Source organism: Anomaloglossus baeobatrachus, chromosome 8 (assembly GCF_048569485.1).
Source record: "Anomaloglossus baeobatrachus isolate aAnoBae1 chromosome 8, aAnoBae1.hap1, whole genome shotgun sequence".
Classification (NCBI taxonomy): Eukaryota; Metazoa; Chordata; class Amphibia; order Anura; family Aromobatidae; genus Anomaloglossus; species Anomaloglossus baeobatrachus.
Window position 1 is genome coordinate 152,003,996 of NC_134360.1, and position 22,488 is coordinate 152,026,483.

At 47.8% G+C, this 22,488-nt stretch overlaps 1 protein-coding gene across 1 annotated transcript in view; it reads left to right on the forward strand.

Annotated features, from left to right (window-relative positions):
* LOC142250053 (complement factor H-related protein 1-like) overlaps positions 1-22,488 on the forward strand; it is a 214,976-nt gene that overhangs the window by 101,649 nt on the left and 90,839 nt on the right. The window contains exon 6 of the mRNA XM_075322115.1: positions 13,506-13,685. Coding sequence (XP_075178230.1) covers positions 13,506-13,685 — 180 coding nt within the window. The remainder of the gene's footprint in view (positions 1-13,505; positions 13,686-22,488) is intronic.

The following is a 22,488-nucleotide window of genomic DNA, read 5'->3' on the forward strand; positions in this document are numbered from 1 at the left end:
AGCTAACGAGATGTCATTAGGGTCACAGAATTCATGACGCACATCCGGCCTCGTTAGCGTCGTCGTTGCGTGTGACACGTACGAGCGCTAACCGCTAACGATGCAAAATACTTACCAAATCGTTGATTGTTGACAGTCGTCTATTTCCCAAATGTTGTTCCTTGTTCTGGATGCAGGTTGTTCGTCATTCCTGAGGCAGCACACATCGCTAAATGTGACACCCCAGGAACGGCGAACAACACCGTACCTGACCGTGAATTCCATGCGGCTGCTCTCCGCCCCTCCGCTTCTATTAGACGCCTGCTGTGTGACATCGCTGTGACGCAGCATGAAACGCCCCCTTAGAAAAGAGGCTGTTCGCCGGCCACAGCGACATCGCTAGGAAGTTAAGTATGTGTGACGGCTCCTAGTGATATTGTGCACCACAGGCAGCGATTTGCTCGTGATGCACAAATGACGGGGGTGGGTGCTTTCACGAGTGACATCGCTAGCGATGTCACTGTGTGTAAAGCAGCCTTAAGGCTTTTTAAAAAAGCTATTTAGGCAGTGTTGATTGCATTACATTACCTGCTATAAGACCAAACAAACCAAAACCACCATTTAATGGGATAATGCCAGTATATCTGGTATCTGTCCTTGGTAATGCTGGGAGAATTTCTGTATTAGGGCTATAGAGTGTTTATAAAATGCCATTTAGGCAGGGTTGATGATGATACATCAACTGTTGCAAAATCAAACAAACTGCCATTTTAAAGGGAAATTCCAGGACCTCTGCTATCTGGAGTAGGGCCGCAGAGTGTTTAAAAAGGCATTTAACCAGAGTTGATTGCGTTACATTACTTGCTGCAACACCAAACAAACTGCCAATTTAAAGGGATAATTCTAATACATCAAAGAGGAATGCAGCTGAAGGTCCATCTTATTCTTAATGGTTTTGATTAAGGGCGCTTAGCCAGAAACGCGTTAACGTCTATGCATTGTCTGTATTGCACTGAATAAACCACCGTGGACCTTCAGCTGGAGTCCTCTTTTGATTTATTGCTGTGCGGCCACGGCAGGGCCGGTCTTCCGTGACTGAGGTGCGGTGAGGTCAGACATGGGTGAGCTGGATCCTTGAAATAATTCTAATACCTCTGCTCTCTGTCCTTCATAGTGCAGGGAGAGTTTCTGAATTAGGGCTACAAAGTGTTTAAAAAAAGCAATTTAGGCAGGGTTACATTACATTACATTACCTGTTGTCACAAAATATTTTGTAGTGCAGCTGGGGCCACGATAATAGATAAACGCATCCACCTGTCACTGGAAAATGCAGACATGCTGACTTATGAAATTAAACAGGAAATTTATTTCCCCAGACTTTGCCACCCCACCAGATGACATCAAGCAAACTTAAGCCCGCTTTACACGCTGCAATATATCTTACAATGTGTCGGCGGGGTCACGTCGTAAGTGACGCACATCCGGCATTGTAAGGTACATTGCAGTGTGTGACAGGTACGTGCGATTGCGATTGAACATTAAAACGTTCATCACATATACATCGTATCTGTCTCTAGAATTGAACGTGTGGTTGTTCAATGTTCCCGTGGCAGCACACATTGCAGCGTGTGACACCCCGGGAACATTGAACAGAACTTACCTGCCTCCCATGGCTGCCGCTGATAATGCGGAAGGAAGGAGGTGGGCGGGATGTTTACGTCCCGCCCAGCTCCGCCCCTCCGCTTTTATTGGCTGCTGCCGCGAGACGTCGCTGTGACGCCGAACGTCCCTCCCATTCCAGGAAGTGGACGTTCGCCGACCCACAGCGAGGTCGTATGGACGGGTAAGTACGTGTGACGGGGTTAAATCGTGTGTGCGGCACGTTCAACAAATTGAACGTGCCGCACGTACGATGGGGGCGTTACAAATCGCATACGCTGTCGTATGCGAAATTGCAACGTGTAAAGCGGGCTTTAGTCACCCAAAAAGTAAAGTTTTGAAGTTGTATTAATGTGCATCCCTTCCCAACCAAACAAGAGTATACACGATATTTGTGTTTTCTGCTCAGATCCCACTAATCATTGGTGCTGAAGTGGCCCATTTGAAATTTGGCAACCCAGTTCTTAACTGTGGACTCTGAAGGGCATTGATCCCCCAATGTCTGTGACATATCACCATGAATCTCCTTCGCGGACTTTCCTTGCAGAAATGAGAATTTTATCACCTCTCTGCTCTCGGTTGCTTTGAATACCACATTAGACTCCGTCATTTTGTTTTCCAGCGTGTGTAGAACACTGTTGCCATAAGGAACAAACACAAAATTTTGAAAACATATATTAGACACATAAGGCATTCATGTGATGTAACATTTGTTACCATAGAAACAAAAAAAGGTCACAAAGCCAAAGACTTATCAGCAGCCTCTCATATTTTTTCAGATCGGATAGGAAACTGTGGAAAAACAAAGCGCAATAGGGTCTTACCCCAACAATGGAAAGGGGTAAAAAGGAGTATCACACTCACCTTTGATGGTTGTGCCAGTCACAACCACTATATAAGCATGTAAGAATGCGGGTCCAGGCAGCAACCCCAAGGAAAGCTGATATCAAGATCCCGCCTGCAATTTGTTTTTTTTTCTGGGATGGGTGGTCCCATGACGTCAATACATGCTTTTAACACTAGAACTACTGAGGTAGTCATTTTGACTACTTTGCACTATGTATTTCTATATAGGTGTTACGAGTCCAGTAGTTCTAGTGTTAAACCACACAATTCCCCATTGTAACAGATTTGATGATTTTCTGCCTGTTGTCCTGAAGAAGGGAGCTGCGACTCCTGAAATGCGTAGACCTGTGCATGATATTAAAAGAAGCATTAATCTCTTCATTGGATCCCTTGAGTCCTTGGCGCGGATTTTAGACCCTTCCTCTATTACTCTCTGTTATCATTTTTTCAGATCGTCATACAATTCTTTGCTATGATTTGCCATCTTACACCTCCAGTGACCAGTATGAGAGAGTGTGTGAGCGATAACACCAAATGTAACACATCTTATCACCATTCACACCTGAGACCTTGAATCACTAATGAGTCATATGACACAGGGGAAGCAAATGGCGAATTGGGCACAATCTGGTAATTTTTTTCCCAGTGGTTTTGACATTAATGGCTGTGTGTTGAGTTATTTAGAGCACACACCATATTTACACTGTTAAACAAGCTGAACACTGACTATGTTACATTGCATCAAAGTGTAATATATTGAGTGTTGTCACAGATATAATAAAAGATATAATAAAATATTTACAAAAAAGTGAGACGTACTGTTAGGTCCGGGTGATGGTGGATCCTCTGGGCCGTGTACCGGACTCCCCCAGTGAAGCAACCTGGAGCTAACCCCTATACAGGGACTGTCCAGTCACCCCACCAGAGGGCCTAGGTACATGGTAGCCGGAGTACTAGCGGAACCGGGGTAGCGTCCCACAGGGAAAGGGTAAAACGGAGTCTTTGGAGCCACAGAGTCCTCGGAGACAATTACGGGAGTCCAGTACAGGTGCCGGTTAGGAAGCTCAGGCGGGATCCGGGTTAGCTGGGTGTGACGGGAAGGCAGCTGGGTGAAGTCGGAGATACCAGAAAGGCACAGGCTGCCGAAACGGTGGTTGGATTCCCCGCCGACGGACACCGGAGAACCTCTTGGCAATACTGGATTCAGAGACCGGTTACGGAGGCAGAGCAGGCTCTACAGAAGAGACAAAGTTTTAGTACGAGTAAGGCACAAGGGACCTGGACTTCTAGCTTGCAGAACTCGACGAACAGGCGACGCCCTCCAGGCAGGAAGCTCCTAATATACCTGACCCTGACTGATGCAATATCCTGTTAGGGAGTGCAGGGCCTTTAAGAGGAGGTCAGTGACCGCGCGCGTGCCCTAATGCACATGCGCGACGCCCGGGTGCCTGAGGCCAGAGCAGGGAGCGGTGCCGATGAGGACGTGTGGCTGGAGGCAGGGGGCCCGGGGACCGGAGCGGTGAGTGAGGAACGACGTCGGGACCTGGGGAGCGTGACAGTACCCCCCCCTCCCAGGCCCCCCTCCCCGCAACCGGGACATGAAGGCACGAATCAGAGGAGTACCCACGTTCTCCCGGGGTTCCCAGGACCTATCCTCGGGACCATAACCTGCCCAGTTGACCAGGAAGTACTGCCGTCCCCTGACGGTCTTCATGGCCACGATATCTCTTACCGCATAGATGTCATCATCGGCTATGGGAGGAGGAGGACAGGCATCAGAGGAGAAGGGACCGAAGACAACAGGTTTCAGCAAGGACACATGGAAGGAGTTGGGTATCCGCATGGAGGGAGGAAGCTGCAACTTGTAGGATACCTCATTGATCTTCCTGAGGACCTTGAAGGGACCGATGTACCGCGGACCCAGCTTGTACGATGGAATTTTGAGTCGGACGTACTTGGAGGCAAGCCAGACCAAGTCCCCAGGAGAGAAGCGAGGAGGATCAAGACGTCTCTTGTCCGCATGTTTCTTCATTCGTGCAGCAGTATGTCCCAGGGAGGTCTTGACTGAGGCCCATATAGCGGAGAAGTCTCTGGCTAGGGCATCTGCTGCAGGTACATCAGAAGCTGGAGAGACTGGTAACGGCACAGAAGGCTGGAGACCATAGACAACATGGAAGGGAGAACTGGAGGTGGATTCGCTGACCTGGTGGTTATGAGAGAATTCAGCCCAAGGAAGGAGCGTGGACCAGTTGTCCTGGTGGACGTTGACGTAGTGACGAAGGAAGGTGGTCATGATCTGGTTGACTCGTTCCACTTGTCCGTTTGACTGAGGGTGGTAGGCAGAGGAAAAGTCCAGAGACACCCCCAGGTGTTCACAGAGAGCCCTCCAGAAGCGTGAGGTGAATTGGGTTCCTCTGTCGGACACGATATGGGCAGGAAAGCCATGCAGCCGGAAGATGTGCTGTATGAAGGCGTCCGCGAGCTCTTGAGCAGAGGGCAATCCGGCCATAGGAACAAAATGAGCCATTTTCGAGAACCGGTCCACCACGACCCAGATGACCGTATGACCAGAGGACAAGGGCAAGTCCGTGACAAAGTCCATGGCTATGTGTTGCCATGGAATGGAAGGAGTCGGCAGAGGGAGAAGAGGACCAAAGGGCAGGTGCTTAGGCGTCTTGTTCCGGGCACAGGAGGAACATGCAGAGACGAAGGCGGTGACATCCGTACGAAGAGACGGCCACCAATAGTGACGGGCGATGACGCCCCAGGTTTTCTTCTGGCCGGCGTGTCCGGCCACTTTCGAGGAGTGTCCCCATTGGAGGACCTTGAGTCGGTCGGTCTCCGTGACGTAAGTCTTCCCAGGAGGGATCTGTGCCAGAGAGACGGGAGCCACCGGGATGACCTTGCTAGGACAGATGATGGGCTGGTTTGGCTCCTCCTCTTGGTCTACCAGAACGAAGGACCGAGACAGGGCATCCGCCCGTACGTTCTTGTCCGCGGGCCGGTAGTGTAACTGAAAGTCAAACCTGGCGAAGAAGAGAGACCAACGTGCTTGGCGCGGATTCAGCCTTTGAACGGAGCGTATATACTCCAGGTTTTTGTGGTCAGTATAGATGATCACCGGGTAAACCGCTCCCTCCAAGAGGTATCACCATTCCTCCAACGCCATCTTAACGGCCAGGAGCTCTCGATCACCAATGGTATAATTGCGTTCTGGGGCTGAGAAGATCTTGGAGAAGAAGCCGCAGGTGACCATCTTCCCGGTGGCGGAATTCTGCATAAGTACGGCTCCTGCCCCTGCAGAGGAGGCGTCAACCTCCAGGGTGAATTGGCGGTTCAACTCAGGACGGTGAAGGACGGGAAAAGAAGCTAAGGACCGCTTCAGAGAGCAGAAGGCGGCTTCGGTTTCGGGTGTCCAAGCCTTCGGATTGGCCCCCTTCTTGGTCAGGGCGTAGAGCGGAGCAGTTAGGGTCAAGAAGTGAGGGACGAACTGGCGATAGTAGTTAGCAAAACCGAGGAAACGTTGGATGGCTTTTAGTCCCGAAGGAGGAGGCCAGTCGAGGATAGCAGAGACCTTCCCGGGATCCATCTGCAGTCCGGTGTCCGATATTACATAGCCCAAAAAGGGAAGGGATGATTGTTCGAACACACACTTCTCGTGTTTGGCGTATAAGCGATTCTTCCTCAGCCTCTGTAGCACGATCTGCACGTGCTCTCTGTGGGCACGTAGGTCTGGGGAGTAGATTAAAATGTCGTCCAGGTATACGACTACACAGACATAGAGGAGGTCCCTGAACACATCGTTCACCAGCTCCTGGAAGACTGCCGGAGCATTGCAAAGGCCGAATGGCATCACGCAATATTCATAGTGCCCGTCCCGGGTGTTGAAGGCGGTCTTCCACTCGTCCCCGGAGCGTATGCGAACCAGGTTGTAGGCCCCACGGAGATCCAATTTGGTGAATATACGGGCTCCTCGTAGCCGATTGAAGAGTTCAGGGATGAGAGGCAGGGGGTATTTGTTTTTCACTGTGATCTGGTTCAGTCCCCGGTAATCGATACATGGCCGTAGGTCACCTTCTTTTTTCTTGACGAAGAAGAAGCCCGCACCAGCCGGGGACGAGGACCTTCAAATAAACCCCCGTGCCAGGTTCTCGGTGATGTAGTCAGACATGGCCCGGGTCTCAGCAGGGGACAAAGGGTATATCCGTCCCCGAGGGGGTGTGGTTCCCGGCAGCAGGTCAATGGCACAGTCGTAGGGTCGATGTGGAGGCAATACCTCCGACTCCTTTTTATCGAACACATCTGCGAAGGACCAATAGGCTGGAGGAAGACCAGGTAAGGAGTCCGGGGCCGGAGGACGACGGATGGGCTGGACTGACTGGAGGCAGTTCTCATGACAAGACGGGCCCCAGCGGATGATTTCTCCAGTACGCCAGCTGACTGTAGGTTCATGTACCCGTAACCAGGGTAAACCCAGCAGAAGCGGATGAGACATGCGTGGCAGGACATAGAAGGCGCTTTCTTCGGTGTGTAGCGCACCGGTATGCAGTTTCACAGGTTTAGTGACGAACAGGACGGGGTCAAAGAGGGGTTCCCCATCCACAGAGGCTATCACAAGCGGTGTCTGCAGCGGGGTGACAGGTAACTGGTACTTGTCCACTGTGGCCTGGTGGATGAAGTTACCTGCTGCCCCGGAGTCGAGATATGCCTCTGCCGTGAAGCGGGTTTCTCCTGTTGTCACCTGTACAGTCCATGTCACTGGGTCAGAGAGCTTCCCAGTACCTAGGGTGGCCTCTCCTACCAACCCTAGGCTTTGGAGTTTCCCGGTTTCTCTGGGCAGGCACGCACCTGGTGTGCGCCTTCTCCACAATAGAAGCAGAGACCCTTGGCGGTTCGTTCCGCTCGACGCTGCTCGGAGGACCGTAGCCGGTCCACTTGCATGGACTCCATGGGCTCATGGATGGAGGAGCCAGAGAGCCCGGATGAGGAGAGGATAGACTTCTGTGGAGAAGCGGAGTGCCTTACAGGGCGCCGCTCGCGGGACATTTCCTTAGACCTTTCTTGAAAGCGGAGGTCTATCCGGGTTGCGAGGGCGATCAGGGCGTCCAAGGTGGAGGGGACGTTTCGGCCGGCCAGCTCGTCCTTGATACGACCGGTAAGCCCCTCCCAGAAGGCGGCAGTCAAGGCTTCATTGTTCCACCCCAACTCAGATGCCAGCGTGCGGAACCGGATGGCATACTGACCAACTGTCAAAGTCCTTTGGCGTAGCCTGAGGAGGGATGAGGCGGACGAAGAGGCACGCCCGGGTTCATCGAACGTGGTGCGGAAAGTGTGCAGGAAGTCCTGGATGTTGGTGGTTACTGGATCTTCCCTCTCCCACAAGGGGTTCATCCATGCCAGTGCTTCACCCTCCAGATGAGACATGACGGAGGCTACGTTAGCTTGGTCGGAAGCGAAGAGATGTGGGAGCAGTTTGAAGTGCAGGGAGCACTGGTTCAAGAACCCATGGAAGTTCTTGGGGTCCCCGGCATACCGAGGCGGAGAGGCTAGTCTCAGTTGCGAGGTCACAGAAGATGTCCCTATGGGAGCCGTGGATGTGGCGGAAGTGGACAGGGATGTGGCTGTGGATTGCAGTGTGTTCAGGCGGGTGTCCACTGACGTCATGAAGGCCAACATACGGGATTGGGTCTCTCGCTGACGTACCAGCTCCTGCTGCAATCCGGCCAGTTGGGATGCTAGTGCTTCGGCGGGATCCATGGCCTGTTCGTTCTGTTAGGTCTGGGTGATGGTGGATCCTCTGGGCCGTGTACCGGACTCCCCCAGTGAAGCAACCTGGAGCTAACCCCTATACAGGGACTGTCCAGTCACCCCACCAGAGGGCCTAGGTACACGGTAGCCGGAGTACTAGCAGAACCGGGGTAGCGTCCCACATGGAAAGGGTAAAACGGAGTCTTTGGAGCCACAGAGTCCTCGGAGACAATTACGGGAGTCCAGTACGGGTGCCGTTTAGGAAGCTCAGGCGGGATCCGGGTTAGCTGGGTGTGACGGGAAGGCAGCTGGGTGAAGTCGGAGATACCAGAAAGGCACAGGCTGCCGAAACGGTGGTTGGATTCCCCGCCGACGGACACTGGAGAACCTCTTGGCAATACTGGATTCAGGGACCGGTTACGGAGGCAGAGCAGGCTCTACAGAAGTGACAAAGTTTTAGTACGAGTAAGGCACAAGGGACCTGGACTTCTAGCTTGCAGAACTCGACGAACAGGCGACGCCCTCCAGGCAGGAAGCTCCTAATATACCTGACCATGACTGATGCAATATCCTGTTAGGGAGTGCAGGGCCTTTAAGAGGAGGTCAGTGACCGCGCGCGTGCCCTAATGCACATGCGCGACGCCCGGGTGCCGGAGGCCAGAGCAGGGAGCGATGCCGATGAGGACGTGTGGCTGGAGGCAGGGGACCCGGGGACCGGAGCGGTGAGTGAGGAACGACGTCGGGACCCGGGGAGCGTGACACGTACGGTAGTTACTTTTGTGATTTACTGTATTTGCTTAAAGAACTATAGAAAATAATAAGCCAAAAATTATCCTCCCAAAGACCAAAATTGCCTCTCGGACAACAGGAGAGGAAACATAGTACTATGTAGTGTACATATACAGAATAATACAGATACTGAAAATTACACAGCATACAGGACAACAGAAGTTGTACTGTGCAGTTTATATGTATATAAAGACATTATATCACAAAAGTGATCACACCCCTAACATTTTTGTAATTTTTTTTATTACCGTATATCTTTTCATGAAACAGTGAAGATATGACACAGTGATTTTATGGAAAATAATCAGGACACTTTCCATTGTGTTATTATCTATATATATAATTGCCTTATTCTGTCTGTCTGTCTGTCTGTCTGTCTGTCATGCTCCGAAATTGTGTCCTTCGGTGACATAAAGCTGATTGGCCGCTGGGCTCGCCATGGCCCCGCCCCCCCACACGGATTGGCCTCTCTCCCCGGCTCTCTGCAGGCCCCGCCCCCCTCACGCAATGCACGCTCGCTCTGGCCCAACTGACACGGAGCCGCGACTCCCAGGTGAGTACACACACACATCAGATCACACTCACTCTCACACTCACTCTCACACACACCTCCCACATCACAACATGCTGGGATATCACTTGCTTCTACACCGGCTCCGTCAGGATCCCGGCAGCGCCAGACATAACCTTGCGATGCTGGGATCTTGACGGAGGCCGTGAAAGCTGGTAACCATTATAAACATCGGGTAACTAAGGTCCCTTAGTTACCCGATGTGTATCATAGTTACCAGTGTACACCGGCTCACACTCACACACACATCACACACACATCACATCGCATCCACACATCAAGGTCCTGCAGCGGCGGAAAATACAGACACATAACAGCACACACACATAACAGCACACACATACACACAAATCAGATCACACTCACACACACCTCACACATCACATCGCATCCACATACTCACAACATCCTGGGATATCGCTTGCTTCTCGGCGGCGGTACTGTGCTGTTAGCTTCCAGGACCTGCGGGAGGATCACATGGCCAGAAGCATGTGATACCTCCGGATGTTGTGAGTATAAGCGCGTATGTGCGATATCGTCAGTGTCTGTGTGTGTGAGTGGATGCGATCGGGTGTGTGTGAGTGGATGCGATCGGGTGTGTGTGAGTGGATGCGATCGGGTGTGTGTGAGTGGATGCGATCGGGTGTGTGTGAGTGGATGCGATCGGGTGTGTGTGAGTGGATGCGATCGGGTGTGTGAGTGTCGGCAGAGGAGCACGGCGTGCTGGAGGAGGCTGGGAGCAGAGAGGCTGATCATGGGGAAGGCTGGGAGGAGAGAGGCTGATGCTGGGGGAGGCTGGGAGGGGGAGGCTGGGACGAGGGAGGCTGATGCTGGTGGAGGCTGATGCTTGGGGAGGCTGATGCTGGGGGAGGCTGGAAGGAGAGAGGCTAATGCTGGTGGAGGCTAATGCTGGTGGAGGCTGATGCTTGGGGAGGCTGATGCTGGGGGAGACTGGGAGGGGAAGGCTGATGCTGAGGGAGGCTGGGAGGAAGGAGGCTGGGAGGAGAGAGGATGATCCTGGGGAAGGCTGGGAACGAGAGGCTGATGCTGAGGGAGGCTGGAAGGAGAGAGGCTGATGCTGGGGGAGGCTGGAAGGAGAGAGGCTGATGCTGGTGGAGGCTGATGCTTGGGGAGGCTGATGCTGGGGGAGACTGGGAGCGGAAGGCTGATGCTGAGGGAGGCTGGGAGGGGGAGGCTGGGAGGAAGGAGGCTGGGAGGAGAGAGGCTGATCCTGGGGAAGGCTGGGAAGGGGAGGCTGATGCTGGGGGAGGCTGGAAGGAGAGAGGCTGATGCATGGGGAGGCTGATGCTGGGGGAGACTGGGAGCGGAAGGCTGATGCTGAGGGAGGCTGGGAGGGGGAGGCTGGGAGGAAGGAGGCTGGGAGGAGAGAGGCTGATCCTGGGGAAGGCTGGGAAGGGGAGGCTGATGCTGAGGGAAGCTGGAAGGAGAGAGGCTGATGCTGGGGGAGGCTGGAAGGAGAGAGGCTGAGGCTGATGCTGGGGGAGGCTGGAAGGAGAGAGGCTAATGCTGGTGGAGGCTAATGCTGGTGGAGGCTGATGCTTGGGGAGGCTGATGCTGGGGGAGACTGGGAGGGGAAGGCTGATGCTGAGGGAGGCTGGGAGGAAGGAGGCTGGGAGGAGAGAGGATGATCCTGGGGAAGGCTGGGAACGAGAGGCTGATGCTGAGGGAGGCTGGAAGGAGAGAGGCTGATGCTGGGGGAGGCTGGAAGGAGAGAGGCTGATGCTGGTGGAGGCTGATGCTTGGGGAGGCTGATGCTGGGGGAGACTGGGAGCGGAAGGCTGATGCTGAGGGAGGCTGGGAGGGGGAGGCTGGGAGGAAGGAGGCTGGGAGGAGAGAGGCTGATCCTGGGGAAGGCTGGGAAGGGGAGGCTGATGCTGGGGGAGGCTGGAAGGAGAGAGGCTGATGCATGGGGAGGCTGATGCTGGGGGAGACTGGGAGCGGAAGGCTGATGCTGAGGGAGGCTGGGAGGGGGAGGCTGGGAGGAAGGAGGCTGGGAGGAGAGAGGCTGATCCTGGGGAAGGCTGGGAAGGGGAGGCTGATGCTGAGGGAAGCTGGAAGGAGAGAGGCTGATGCTGGGGGAGGCTGGAAGGAGAGAGGCTGAGGCTGGGAGGAGAGAGGCTGATGCTGGGGGAGGCTGGAAGGAGAGAGGCTGAGGCTGGGAGGAGAGAGGCTGATGCTGGGGAAGGCTGATGCTGAGGGAGGCTGGGAGGGGAAAGCTGATGCTGGGAAAGGCTGGGAGGACGGAGGCTGGGAGGAGAGAGGCTGATCCTGGGGAAGGCTGGGAGAGGGAGGCTGATGCTGGAGGAGGCTGGAAGAAGAGAGGCTGATGCTGGCGGAGGCTGATGCTGGGGGAGGCTGGAAGGAGAGAGGCTGATGCTGGTGGAGGCTGATGCTTGGGGAGGCTGGGAGAGGGAGGCTGATGCTGAGGGAGGCTGGGAGGAGGGAGGCTGGGAGAGGTAGGCTGAGAGAAGAGAGGCTGATACACACACACACACACGCGCGCACTGCACAACACACCACACACACACACACACACTGGGAACCACAAACAACTGCCCTACACAGACACCCACACATACAGACAACGCTGCACACACACAACACCCAACACACAAACACCGCGGCACACACAAATATACGCACATACCGCACAACACACACATTGCACAAAACATACCTCCCCCCAAAACACACCACACACACACAAACCGCGCAACACACACACACACAACGCTACAGACACACAGCGCTCCACAAACAACGCAACACAGGCAACACACATACAACACCGCTCTCACCCCCCGCCACACCCAGACAACACCCAGAACATGTACAGCGCCTACACAAACACTTGGTAACTACACACAACAACATCTCTATATATATATATATATATATATATATATATATATATATATAACAAAAATCATACATGAACTACACAATACGTAAATTCTAGAATACCCGATGCGTAGAATCGGGCCACCTTCTAGTAGTGTATAAATGGCAATTCAGAACAAGAGGAAGGATATTGGGGCCAATGATGACTCTATATGCTTAAGTTGCTTGGTATTGATGAAATGTAGATTTCTATATACTGTATATGGAACTTAGAGGTGTCCCCAATGGAGTGACAAATTTGACACAGTAGTAAAAAGTAGTTGTTAGAGAGTGGAAGAGGAGAATTAGTAAAATCATACTGAGCAAAGACTGGAGACGACCAGGTCCAATGTATTTCCATTTTCATTTGTAGGAGAGTAAGCCAGCTGTGAAAGGTCAAAAGAGGATAATATAGATAAGTGGTATATTGGTATATATAGAGAGTGTATTATGCAGAGGTATGATTCACAGGAGCGCCATCATGGCAGGCACAGTTGTCCTCAGAAAGGACCCAACTGATATGTAAACCCATCACCATCTTACAATTATTTGGATCACTGGAACTAAATATCCCTGGACTGCACACCTTCAAAGCTGCTGTAAGAGCCCCATCATAGACACGGACATGACAGTGGAAGTACCAATGCATCCATTTTCGGGAAGGAGTTAAGAGTCTTTTGGCCTCTGTTTGCCATCTTTTCATTAGAATACTTTTCTTGAAATTATCAGACAAACAGACTGCTTCAACCTTCTGTCCTTTTGACGTTGATACTGATGGATTCTTCTATTTATACAATACTGGTCAAAATAAGAGTAAGTTACAGGAAAAAATGATCCAATTCTAAAATAATACAACAGATTTATTTTAAAAAATGCTGTTGTTCTTATAAGCATCTGATGTTATTTTTTAACCTGATAAAACATTTCAACAGGGTGAAATATTTAGTGGGATCGTAGTCTGATATTATTAAACGTCATTACTTATTAATAAATTCTTTTTATTTTCTTATAGAAAAAAGACAGAAATGTCCTCTTGCGCATAATCCCAGAAATGCTGAAATCATAGATCTAAAGGAGACTTATTACAGCAAAGATGAAGTTACCATGAATTGTACCAGAGGATATCGGATGTACGGCTCCGCAAAAATCCGTTGTACGGAAGGAAAATGGGAACAACCTCCAGAGTGCTATGGCAAGTTTTTGCTCTGAGATATATTTATATAGTTATTTTATAAAATATATGTCAAATGTTGTACTGACTCATTTAATTCCAGTGACTTGCAAAACTATTAGAGTTGAGGGAGTATCTAACTGTTCGTACTCGCTATAATCATAACGAGTACTGTCTATTACTCGCGTATTTATTCCGAATAGCGTGTGCAATGCAAGTCAATGGGGAAAAACTCTCAAAGTAACGAGTAACCTGAATGCCGTACTATTCATGTGAGTAGTGAATAGTGCAGAATTCAGGTTACTCGTTACTTTGCGAGTTTTTCCCCATTAACTTGCATTGCACATGCTATTCGGAATGAATACGCGAGTATTAGACAGTACTCATTATGGGTATAGTGAGTACGAATAGTTAGGTACTCGATCAACTCTAAAAACTATTCACCCCCCTGTAAGGTGTTAAATACTGTTTGTATAGAGTCTAGTGCAAGGTTAGAAGGGAAACACAGAGACACAGGTTCGCTAAACAGTTCTTGTATTACTTCATACAAGTAAGTGCACAAAACATGAAGGGTTAAACAGTTGCAGGGTGCAGAGGCTGGGAACAAATTAAGCAGGAATGGATCCTCAAAGTTCAGCAGAAGTGTCAAAGTATAACTCAGTCTCTCTTACTGTACTTGTAAACGTCCATGGCAGAGCAGAAAGGTTCCTGTGTGGACACGAGTTCCAGGGATCCAAAACAGAGGATGGCACAAAAGTAGTTCTTCCAAAGACTTCAGTAGATCAGGTTACAGGCAAACTGCAAACAGGATTCAGAAGCACTGGTCCATCAGCTGAGATGGCTTAAGCAGGTAATTGGCAGGGAATAGGGCGGGAACATAGAAACTGAGGAATCCATATTGACTGAGGGTAAATGTGAGGGCAACAGAACAGGAAGCAAGATGGCCAATGAAGAAAAAACAGATTAAAGCAAAATGACAAAACACATCAAAACGTCAGCAAACCTCACACCCCCTTCAGTGGAGAAAAAAGGGTTAACACTGTGCTACCATATAAAGAAAAACATCAGAAAGAATTCTAGATAGCTATTTTATTCTACACGTTTCAAAGATAAATGTATAAAATAAATCCCTTTGTTCTATACATGCATCCTCATCTAAACCTGATCATGGTCTTTCTAAAGCCATTTCTTTGACCAAAATTCATCTGAATACACGTCCCCTGAAAATCTCTCTAAAAAGCTCTCTGAACCAATTTCCATGGTTAAGAAGACTGATTCTTCATCATTCCATGAGACACAAAAACACCTGAAAAACATGAAAAAAAAATAGAAAAAATTAGAAAAGAAATAATTCTGTTGTCCAATTTCATGGCAGAAGTCATGCAAGATTTTTCTGTTTCCTTAATATCACCCCAAACACAAACTGTGCTAGCGCTTAATGAGACAAAAGAATCCATTGATCTCTTGGATTTCTTCACATATTAATATCCTCCCACTGCCACCCTGCAACCCATTTCATCCCTATCTCCCTAGAAGATTATAATCACTACAGATAACTCCATTTGTGAACTGCCATCTATTCCTTTTGTTTACCGCAATCCCCAAAAGGGTATGATCACAAACTATTTGGCACCAAAAGCAATAAAAGAAATAATCACACAGAGGAAGTAGAGCAAGCATCAAAGAACAACGAAAAAGGAAAAACTATATAGAAGTAAATAACCTCACTAGCATTTTCTGTTCATACTTAACCAATGATTTTTCTATACTTTCTAAAGGTCTATCCTTTTGCCCTACATACAAATCAAGGGATTTAGATCTCTTTATGGATCTCCAGACCCATATCTGGAAACTAGCATTAAAGTGGTACTACACACTAATGGTCAGAAAAAATATTTCCTCTACTCCTTCATCAGATCCTTTTTAACATGCTAATGTCAAGCAAAAATCCAATTTTTACCGTAATGGACATCATTTAAATACCGTACATTCAATGATATGGTCCACAAGAGTTTAATTTTTTTTACACCACTCCCTTTAAAGGCACAAAAAGTCTGAATCCCACTAAACAAAAAGCTCTAAATTATTATGAGAAAATGTCAATATTGTCATCAGATTCGCCAAAAAAGGGGGTGGACTAGTTAACCAAAATTACAATGATTATGTCAGAGAAGCTTTGAGAATACTGTCAGATTCAGCATATTTTTTTTACTTTTATGGTTTAAACCTATCATCAAAAACTCGGTACCGCCATGGGCTCAAAAATTGAAACAATGCATACAAATCTTTTCATGTCCATTTTTGAAACTTTTTAGATTTATAATTCTATTTTTAACAAATATATATTGCATGCTATAAAAGATATATTGATGACTTATTCTTCATTTGTGACAACTCTGAAAATAATGCTGGTTCTTTCCTGTGTCATATTTTTTCCAATGACTGGTGTCTTCCCTTTTCTCCAACTGTCAGTGAAATATATATTGATTTTTTTGATCTTACCATTTTAAATCAGGGTGACTGTATTTTATCAAAAACCTTTTTTTAAAAAAAATGTATTCAAATTGTTACATAATTTCAAAAGTGGAGATTGGCTGACAAATATCCCGCAAAACCAATTTGAAAGAATTAGAAAAAATTGCAGTCTTGATGATTATTTCATTTCTCTAGCTCAAATAATAAAAACACATTTTATAAATGTAAATATTCATCAAAATTACTCAAAAGTGGTCTTTCGAACACCATGGATCTGAAACAATCAGATCTAATTCAAAATAAGTCCGGACCTAATAAGATGTCATATTGAAGGATGTCATATGGAAGATTCTTCAAGAACATTAGTCCAGGTTACTGAATGATCCCATTTAAAACATCCTGCAATTCTCCTAATCCATCCTGGGATTACCTGCTCCAACAATAAAAAGAAATGCTAGCACATAGCAGCTAATTTTAATCCCAAAAAACTCATAATTTCAGGGATTTTTAGGGGCTGTTTCAAAATGTCTATGTTGCAAGTCTATTTGCAATAAAAGGAGTACTTTTACTTAAAAGTGTTATCCAGCTTATTTTGCATATTTTTTTATTTCACTACTGGGGTACATAGGGTCATGTAGGTAGATAGCAACTATCTACCTGCCCTGCTGTCAGCCCCTCGCCCCTGCTCTTACTGTGATTTTGCTACTTCCTGTGGTGTCATGTTGACAGGGGCAGGAGCTTATGCCCTGCCTTTGTTGATGGGCATCACAGCCATCGTCATGTTGCCTCCCTGCTGTTTAATGTAGCAGGTACAGTGCGTCGGAGTTCCCGCCCGCGGTTCCCCTTACCCTCCCACACATTCCATAGTGCAGTGGTCTTAAAGACGCAGACGCAGGCCACATGTGGCCCCTTATTCCTCTTGCGGCCCACAGGCTCATGGGTCCCTTGATTATTGCTGCCTGTGCTGAGGCCCATGCAGTCAATGCTTTATTTTAGATGACAAATTTCCAGGCGCTGTGCAGATACAAGCTCTCTATACAGCTATGCCAATGATCAGCCACCAACCAATCAGAGGCCAGCAGCTGATTATTGAAGTAGCTTTATACAGAGCTCGTCCCTGCACAGCACCCAAAAATCAATTATTTGATATAAAGCTCTATCAGCTGCAGCCCCCTGCACCAGCCGCAATCATCAAGTAGCTGTGGGCTACAAGAAGCAGGAAACAGGACACCGAAGGAATGGAGGACAAGTGAGAAGAAATTGTCTTTTTTCGTGTATGTGAACAATGGCACAATATGGGACAAATCTACAGGATGGAGCATTGCTACAAAAAGAGAATCAGGAAAGGGGATATTGCTACAGGATGAGCAGAAGGATGAGCACAATACTACAGGATGGGCACATTATTACAAGATGGGCACAAGGATGGGGCACATTACTATAGGAAGGGCACAAGGATGGGCATATTATTACATTATATGTGCCCATTTTGTCCATTTTAGTAATGTGCCCATAATGTGTCCTGTAGTAAGGTGCCCATATTGTCGTCTGTAGTATTGTGCCCATATTGTGCCCTGTAGTAATGTGCCCCTATTGACCTCTGTAGTAATGTGCCCATATTGTCCTCTTTAGTAATTGGCCCATATTGTACCCTGTAGTAATGTGCCCCTATTGTCCTCTGTAGTAATGTGCCCATATTGTGCCCTTTAGTAATGTGCCCATATTGTGCCCTTTAGTAATGTACCCATATTGTGCCCTGTAGCAATGTGCCCATATTGTGCCCTGTAGTGTGCCCATATAGTTCCCTGTAGTAATGTGCCTATATTGTCTTTTGTAGTAATGTGACCATATTGTGTCCCCTGTAGTAATGTTTCCATCCTTTAGTAATGTCCTCCTTCCGGTCCCCTTCTTGTCCCCTATTATGCTGTTGTTCACATACACCCACACACACAAAAAAATTATTCTTACCTTTTCTCCGTTCCCACGGTATCCTCTTACCTGCTTCTCGCAGACCGCAGGCACATAGATCCCTGGATGATTGTGGAAAGTATAATCATTCAAGTGAAGTAAAGCGCTGACGACACTAGCCACCATCACCAAAGATTCTATGTGCCTGCGGTCTGCTAGAAGCAGGTAAGAGGACACCATGTGAATGGAAAACAGGTGAGAATAATTTTTTGTAGGACCCTTACTCGAGCATAAGCTGAGGGGGGGCGGACCTTTTCAGCATAAAAAATATGCTGAAAAACTGGTTTTCCTTGTGTATGTATGTGTGTGTATATATGTATATGTGTGTATGTGTATATATATATATATATATATATATATATATATACACACAGTATATATATATATATATATATATATATATATATATACTGTATAGTGCACATTACTCGAATTGAGCAAGTCAGATGATTGGATGGGCTTGACTCGGGTACCGAGTATAAAACAAATTAAAGGAAAATTAGCATTTTTCCAGAAGACCTTAACAAGGGGGCCTGGGGGACAGAAAATTGCTGAATTGGATGGAAACCATGCTCAAATGTAATGGGAACAGCATGGGAAAGATTCCTGGATGCATTTCTGACTCTCCGGTTGCTCCTGGGATCTATATAGTTAAAACAAATGATGTGAGGTCCCCCTCATTTTTATAAGCAGCCAAGGTAAATCAGACAGCTGGGGACTGATATTCTCAGGCTGGGAAAGTCCATGGTTCTGTGGCCCTTCCCATTATTTAAATAAATAATTATAAAAATGTCATAGGGTCCCCTTTACTTTTGATAACCAGCCAAGGTAAAGTGGACAGCAGAGAGTTGCAGCCCTGAGGGCTGCACTGGTAATCAAAAATAGGGGTGACCCTAAATCATTTTTATCATTTAATTATTTATTTGGCTAAATAGCTGTACAAGCTATGTAACTATGTATCTGTTATCTATCTACTATTTTTCTATCTATCTATCTATCTATCTATCTATCTGTTTTTACAAATCTTTAACACATAAAACCATTCATTTCAGCTTCACATGTGCTCAGTGTATTGCTTTATTCCTTTATCCCCGCTACACTCTGATGTGGGCTTGGCTGACCGATAAATCATGAGTGCAGGCAAGCCTCTTACACTCGAGAGGGCACGTTCTCTATTGTCTCTAACAACCTCAGCATGCGGAGCAGGCGTATATGGATAGTTTTAAAAGACTGTTTTTTAACACTATACTTTATTACCTGAGGCACAGCACAGTCTATTTATCTATTTATGTACTTATCCATTGAGAATTGCCTCTAGCAATTTTAACCTGAACCGCCAATCACAAACCTTGAGAATAGAGATGAGCGAACCGGTCGCGGTTCGGCTCGAGCTTGGTTCGCCGAACCGAGGTCTGGTTCTAGTTTGGTTCGGCGAACCACTCAAACCCATAGGAAACAATGGGAGGAAATCATAAACACATAAAAACACCTAGAAAACACCGTCAAAGGTGTTCAAAAGGTGACAAACAACTCACAACACAACACAAACACATGGGAAAGTGACAAGGACAAATACTCATGCGAAAACTAAACAGAAGGATGAGAAAAAGAGGAGGAGATACAGATATAGGCATGGCATGCCCTTCTAAAATCATGGAAAACACCATAAGGTGACTCAAAGCGGAGTCTCCCTTTTTTCAAAAAATTGGGCCACACAAACACCGACCCCTTCAGTGGCAGCACTTGTGCCCCAGTTGTACACCTCACAGGTAGATTTGCATCAAGCACATTCAAAAATACGCCATCCTTAACCGTCCCCAGGATGACACCGGGGTAGGTAGCAAAGTTTTTCTTGATCCCAAACCTGTTCATCTTGGATCATTTTTAGAAACACTGTAAGCAAGGGTTACTCCAAGGGGAGTCTCCCTTTTTTCCAAAAATTGGGCCACACAGACACCCACCCCTTCAGTGGCAGCACTTGTGCCCCAGTTGTACACTTCACAGGTAGATTTGCATCAAGCACATTCAAAAATACGCCATCCTTAACCGTCCCCAGGATGACACCGGGGTAGGTAGCAAAGTTTTGCTGAACCATGACTTGTTCATCTTGGCTCCTTTTAAAAAACACAGCAAGGGTTACTCCAAGCGGAGTCTCCCTTTTTTCCTAAAATTGGGCCACACAGACACCCACCCCTTCAGTGGCAGCACTTGTGCCCCAGTTGTACACTTCACAGGTAGATTTGCATCAAGCACATTCAAAAATACGCCATCCTTAACTGTACCCAGGATGACACCGGGGTAGGTAGCAAAGTTTTTCCTGATCCCAGATCTGTTCATCTTGGATCATTTTTAGAAACACTGTAAGCAAGGGTTACTCCAAGGGGAGTCTCCCTTTTTTCCAAAAATTGGGCCACACAGACACCCACCCCTTCAGTGGCAGCACTTGTGCCCCAGTTGTACACTTCACAGGTAGATTTGCTTTAAGCACATTCCAAATCCACAAGCATTTACTCTCCCCAGGATGACACAGGGGTTGTAAATTCCTTGTGGATCCATGACTTGTTCATTTCGATGAACGTTAGTCTGTGCACATTGTCACTGGACAGAAGCGTGCGCTTATCTGTCAGCACACTCCCAGCAGCACTGAAGACACATTCAGAGACAATGCTGGCAGCTGGACACGACTAGATCTCCAAAGCATAAGTGGAGAGCTCTGGCCATTTTTCAAGATTTGAAGCCCAAAATGAGCAAGGCTCCATTTGCAAAGTCATGGCAAAGATGTTCATTTGGAGATACTCCTGTATCATCCTCTCCAGCTGTTGACTATGTGTCAGACTTGTTGTCTCTGGTGGTCTTGCAAAGGATGGTCTAAAAAATTATGAAACGATTCAATAAAATTGCTGTTACCAGCACCAGATACGGTGCTGCTGGTACGGGTAGACTGTTGAAGATGACGAGACCGTCCCATGTTTGTCACGTTACAATTGGGAGATTCACTCCGTGCACCATGGGTGTTTGGTGGAAAAGCCGAGTTAAGATCGAGTAACAGCTTTTGCTGATACTCATGCATACGTGCTTCCCTTTCTATGGCTGGAATTATGTCACAAAATTTGGACTTGTACCGGGGATCTAATAGTGTGGCAAGCCAGTAGTCATCATCACTTCTAATTTTGACAATACGAGGGTCATGTTGGAGGTAGTGCAGCAAGAAGGCGCTCATGTGTCTTGCGCAGCCATGCGGACCAAGTCCACACTGTGTTTGTGGCATAGAGGTGCTAACCGTTCTTTCTTCCTCTGACATTTCCCCCCAACCTTTTTCAACTGAAATTTGACCAAGGTCTCCCTCATCCGCTGAGTCTTCCATGTCCATGGACAGTTTGTCCTCCATTTCTTCATGTTCTCCTGCACCTTCCTCAACATTTCACCTGCTACCATGCGCCATTGTTGATCCCTGTCCCCCATGGTCCCATGCCTGCCGCCTTGGTGATGATGAACGTCTGGACCTAACTGATGTTGTTGTCTCTTGCGCATATGAATCCTCCTGTAGTTCCATCTTTTAACTAAAATTGTTCAAAAGAACAGAGAGTCCTCAGTGGTTGATACCTTTTAATGGCTAACTGAAAAGAGAAATTGTTTAAAAGAACAGAGAGTCCTCAGTTAAAAGATGTGCTCCTCTGACCATCCGAGCGTATCACAGCCCTGGACCAGACACTTATCAGAGGACAATAAAACTTTCACACTGAACTGCAGCAAAATTTATGGCCACAACAGTTTGCCCCCCTGCCATAGTGATAGTTCTGTTTTATATAACTTGCTTTTTTTTTTTACTGCACTATTCTAAGTCCTGTTGTGTATAAAAATGTGACTCTTCAGATTTTGTGTTATACCATGCCTGATGAAGAGACCTGAGTAGTCTCAAAAGCTTGCAATTATTACCATCTTTTCAGTTAGCCATTAAAAGGTATCAACCACTGAGGACTCTCTGTTCTTTAAAACAATTTTTTTATCTTATTTCCAAGACTTTCAATATAAAGACCACCTAATACCGTTGTGCTCTGCTGCCAGCATAGTAATGACGGGTGCGTGATTCCTTTTGCGCAGTTACAACGCTGGTGGCCTGACCAGGCAGGCTTGGGGCGGAGGTGGAAGACCCAGACGAGGTTGAGGAGGCAGAAGCAGTGGAGGAACTTGGACAGACAGAGGATTGACACACACGTCGGGGGGATGGCAAGACTTGTGAAGCAGACCCTTCACCATCTATCACCATAGTTACCCAGTGCCCAGTCAGCGACATGTAACGTCCCTGTCCATGCTTACTGGTCCAAGTATCGGTGGTGAAATGCACCCGTTCACACACAGAGTTTCTCAAGGAAGCGGTGAT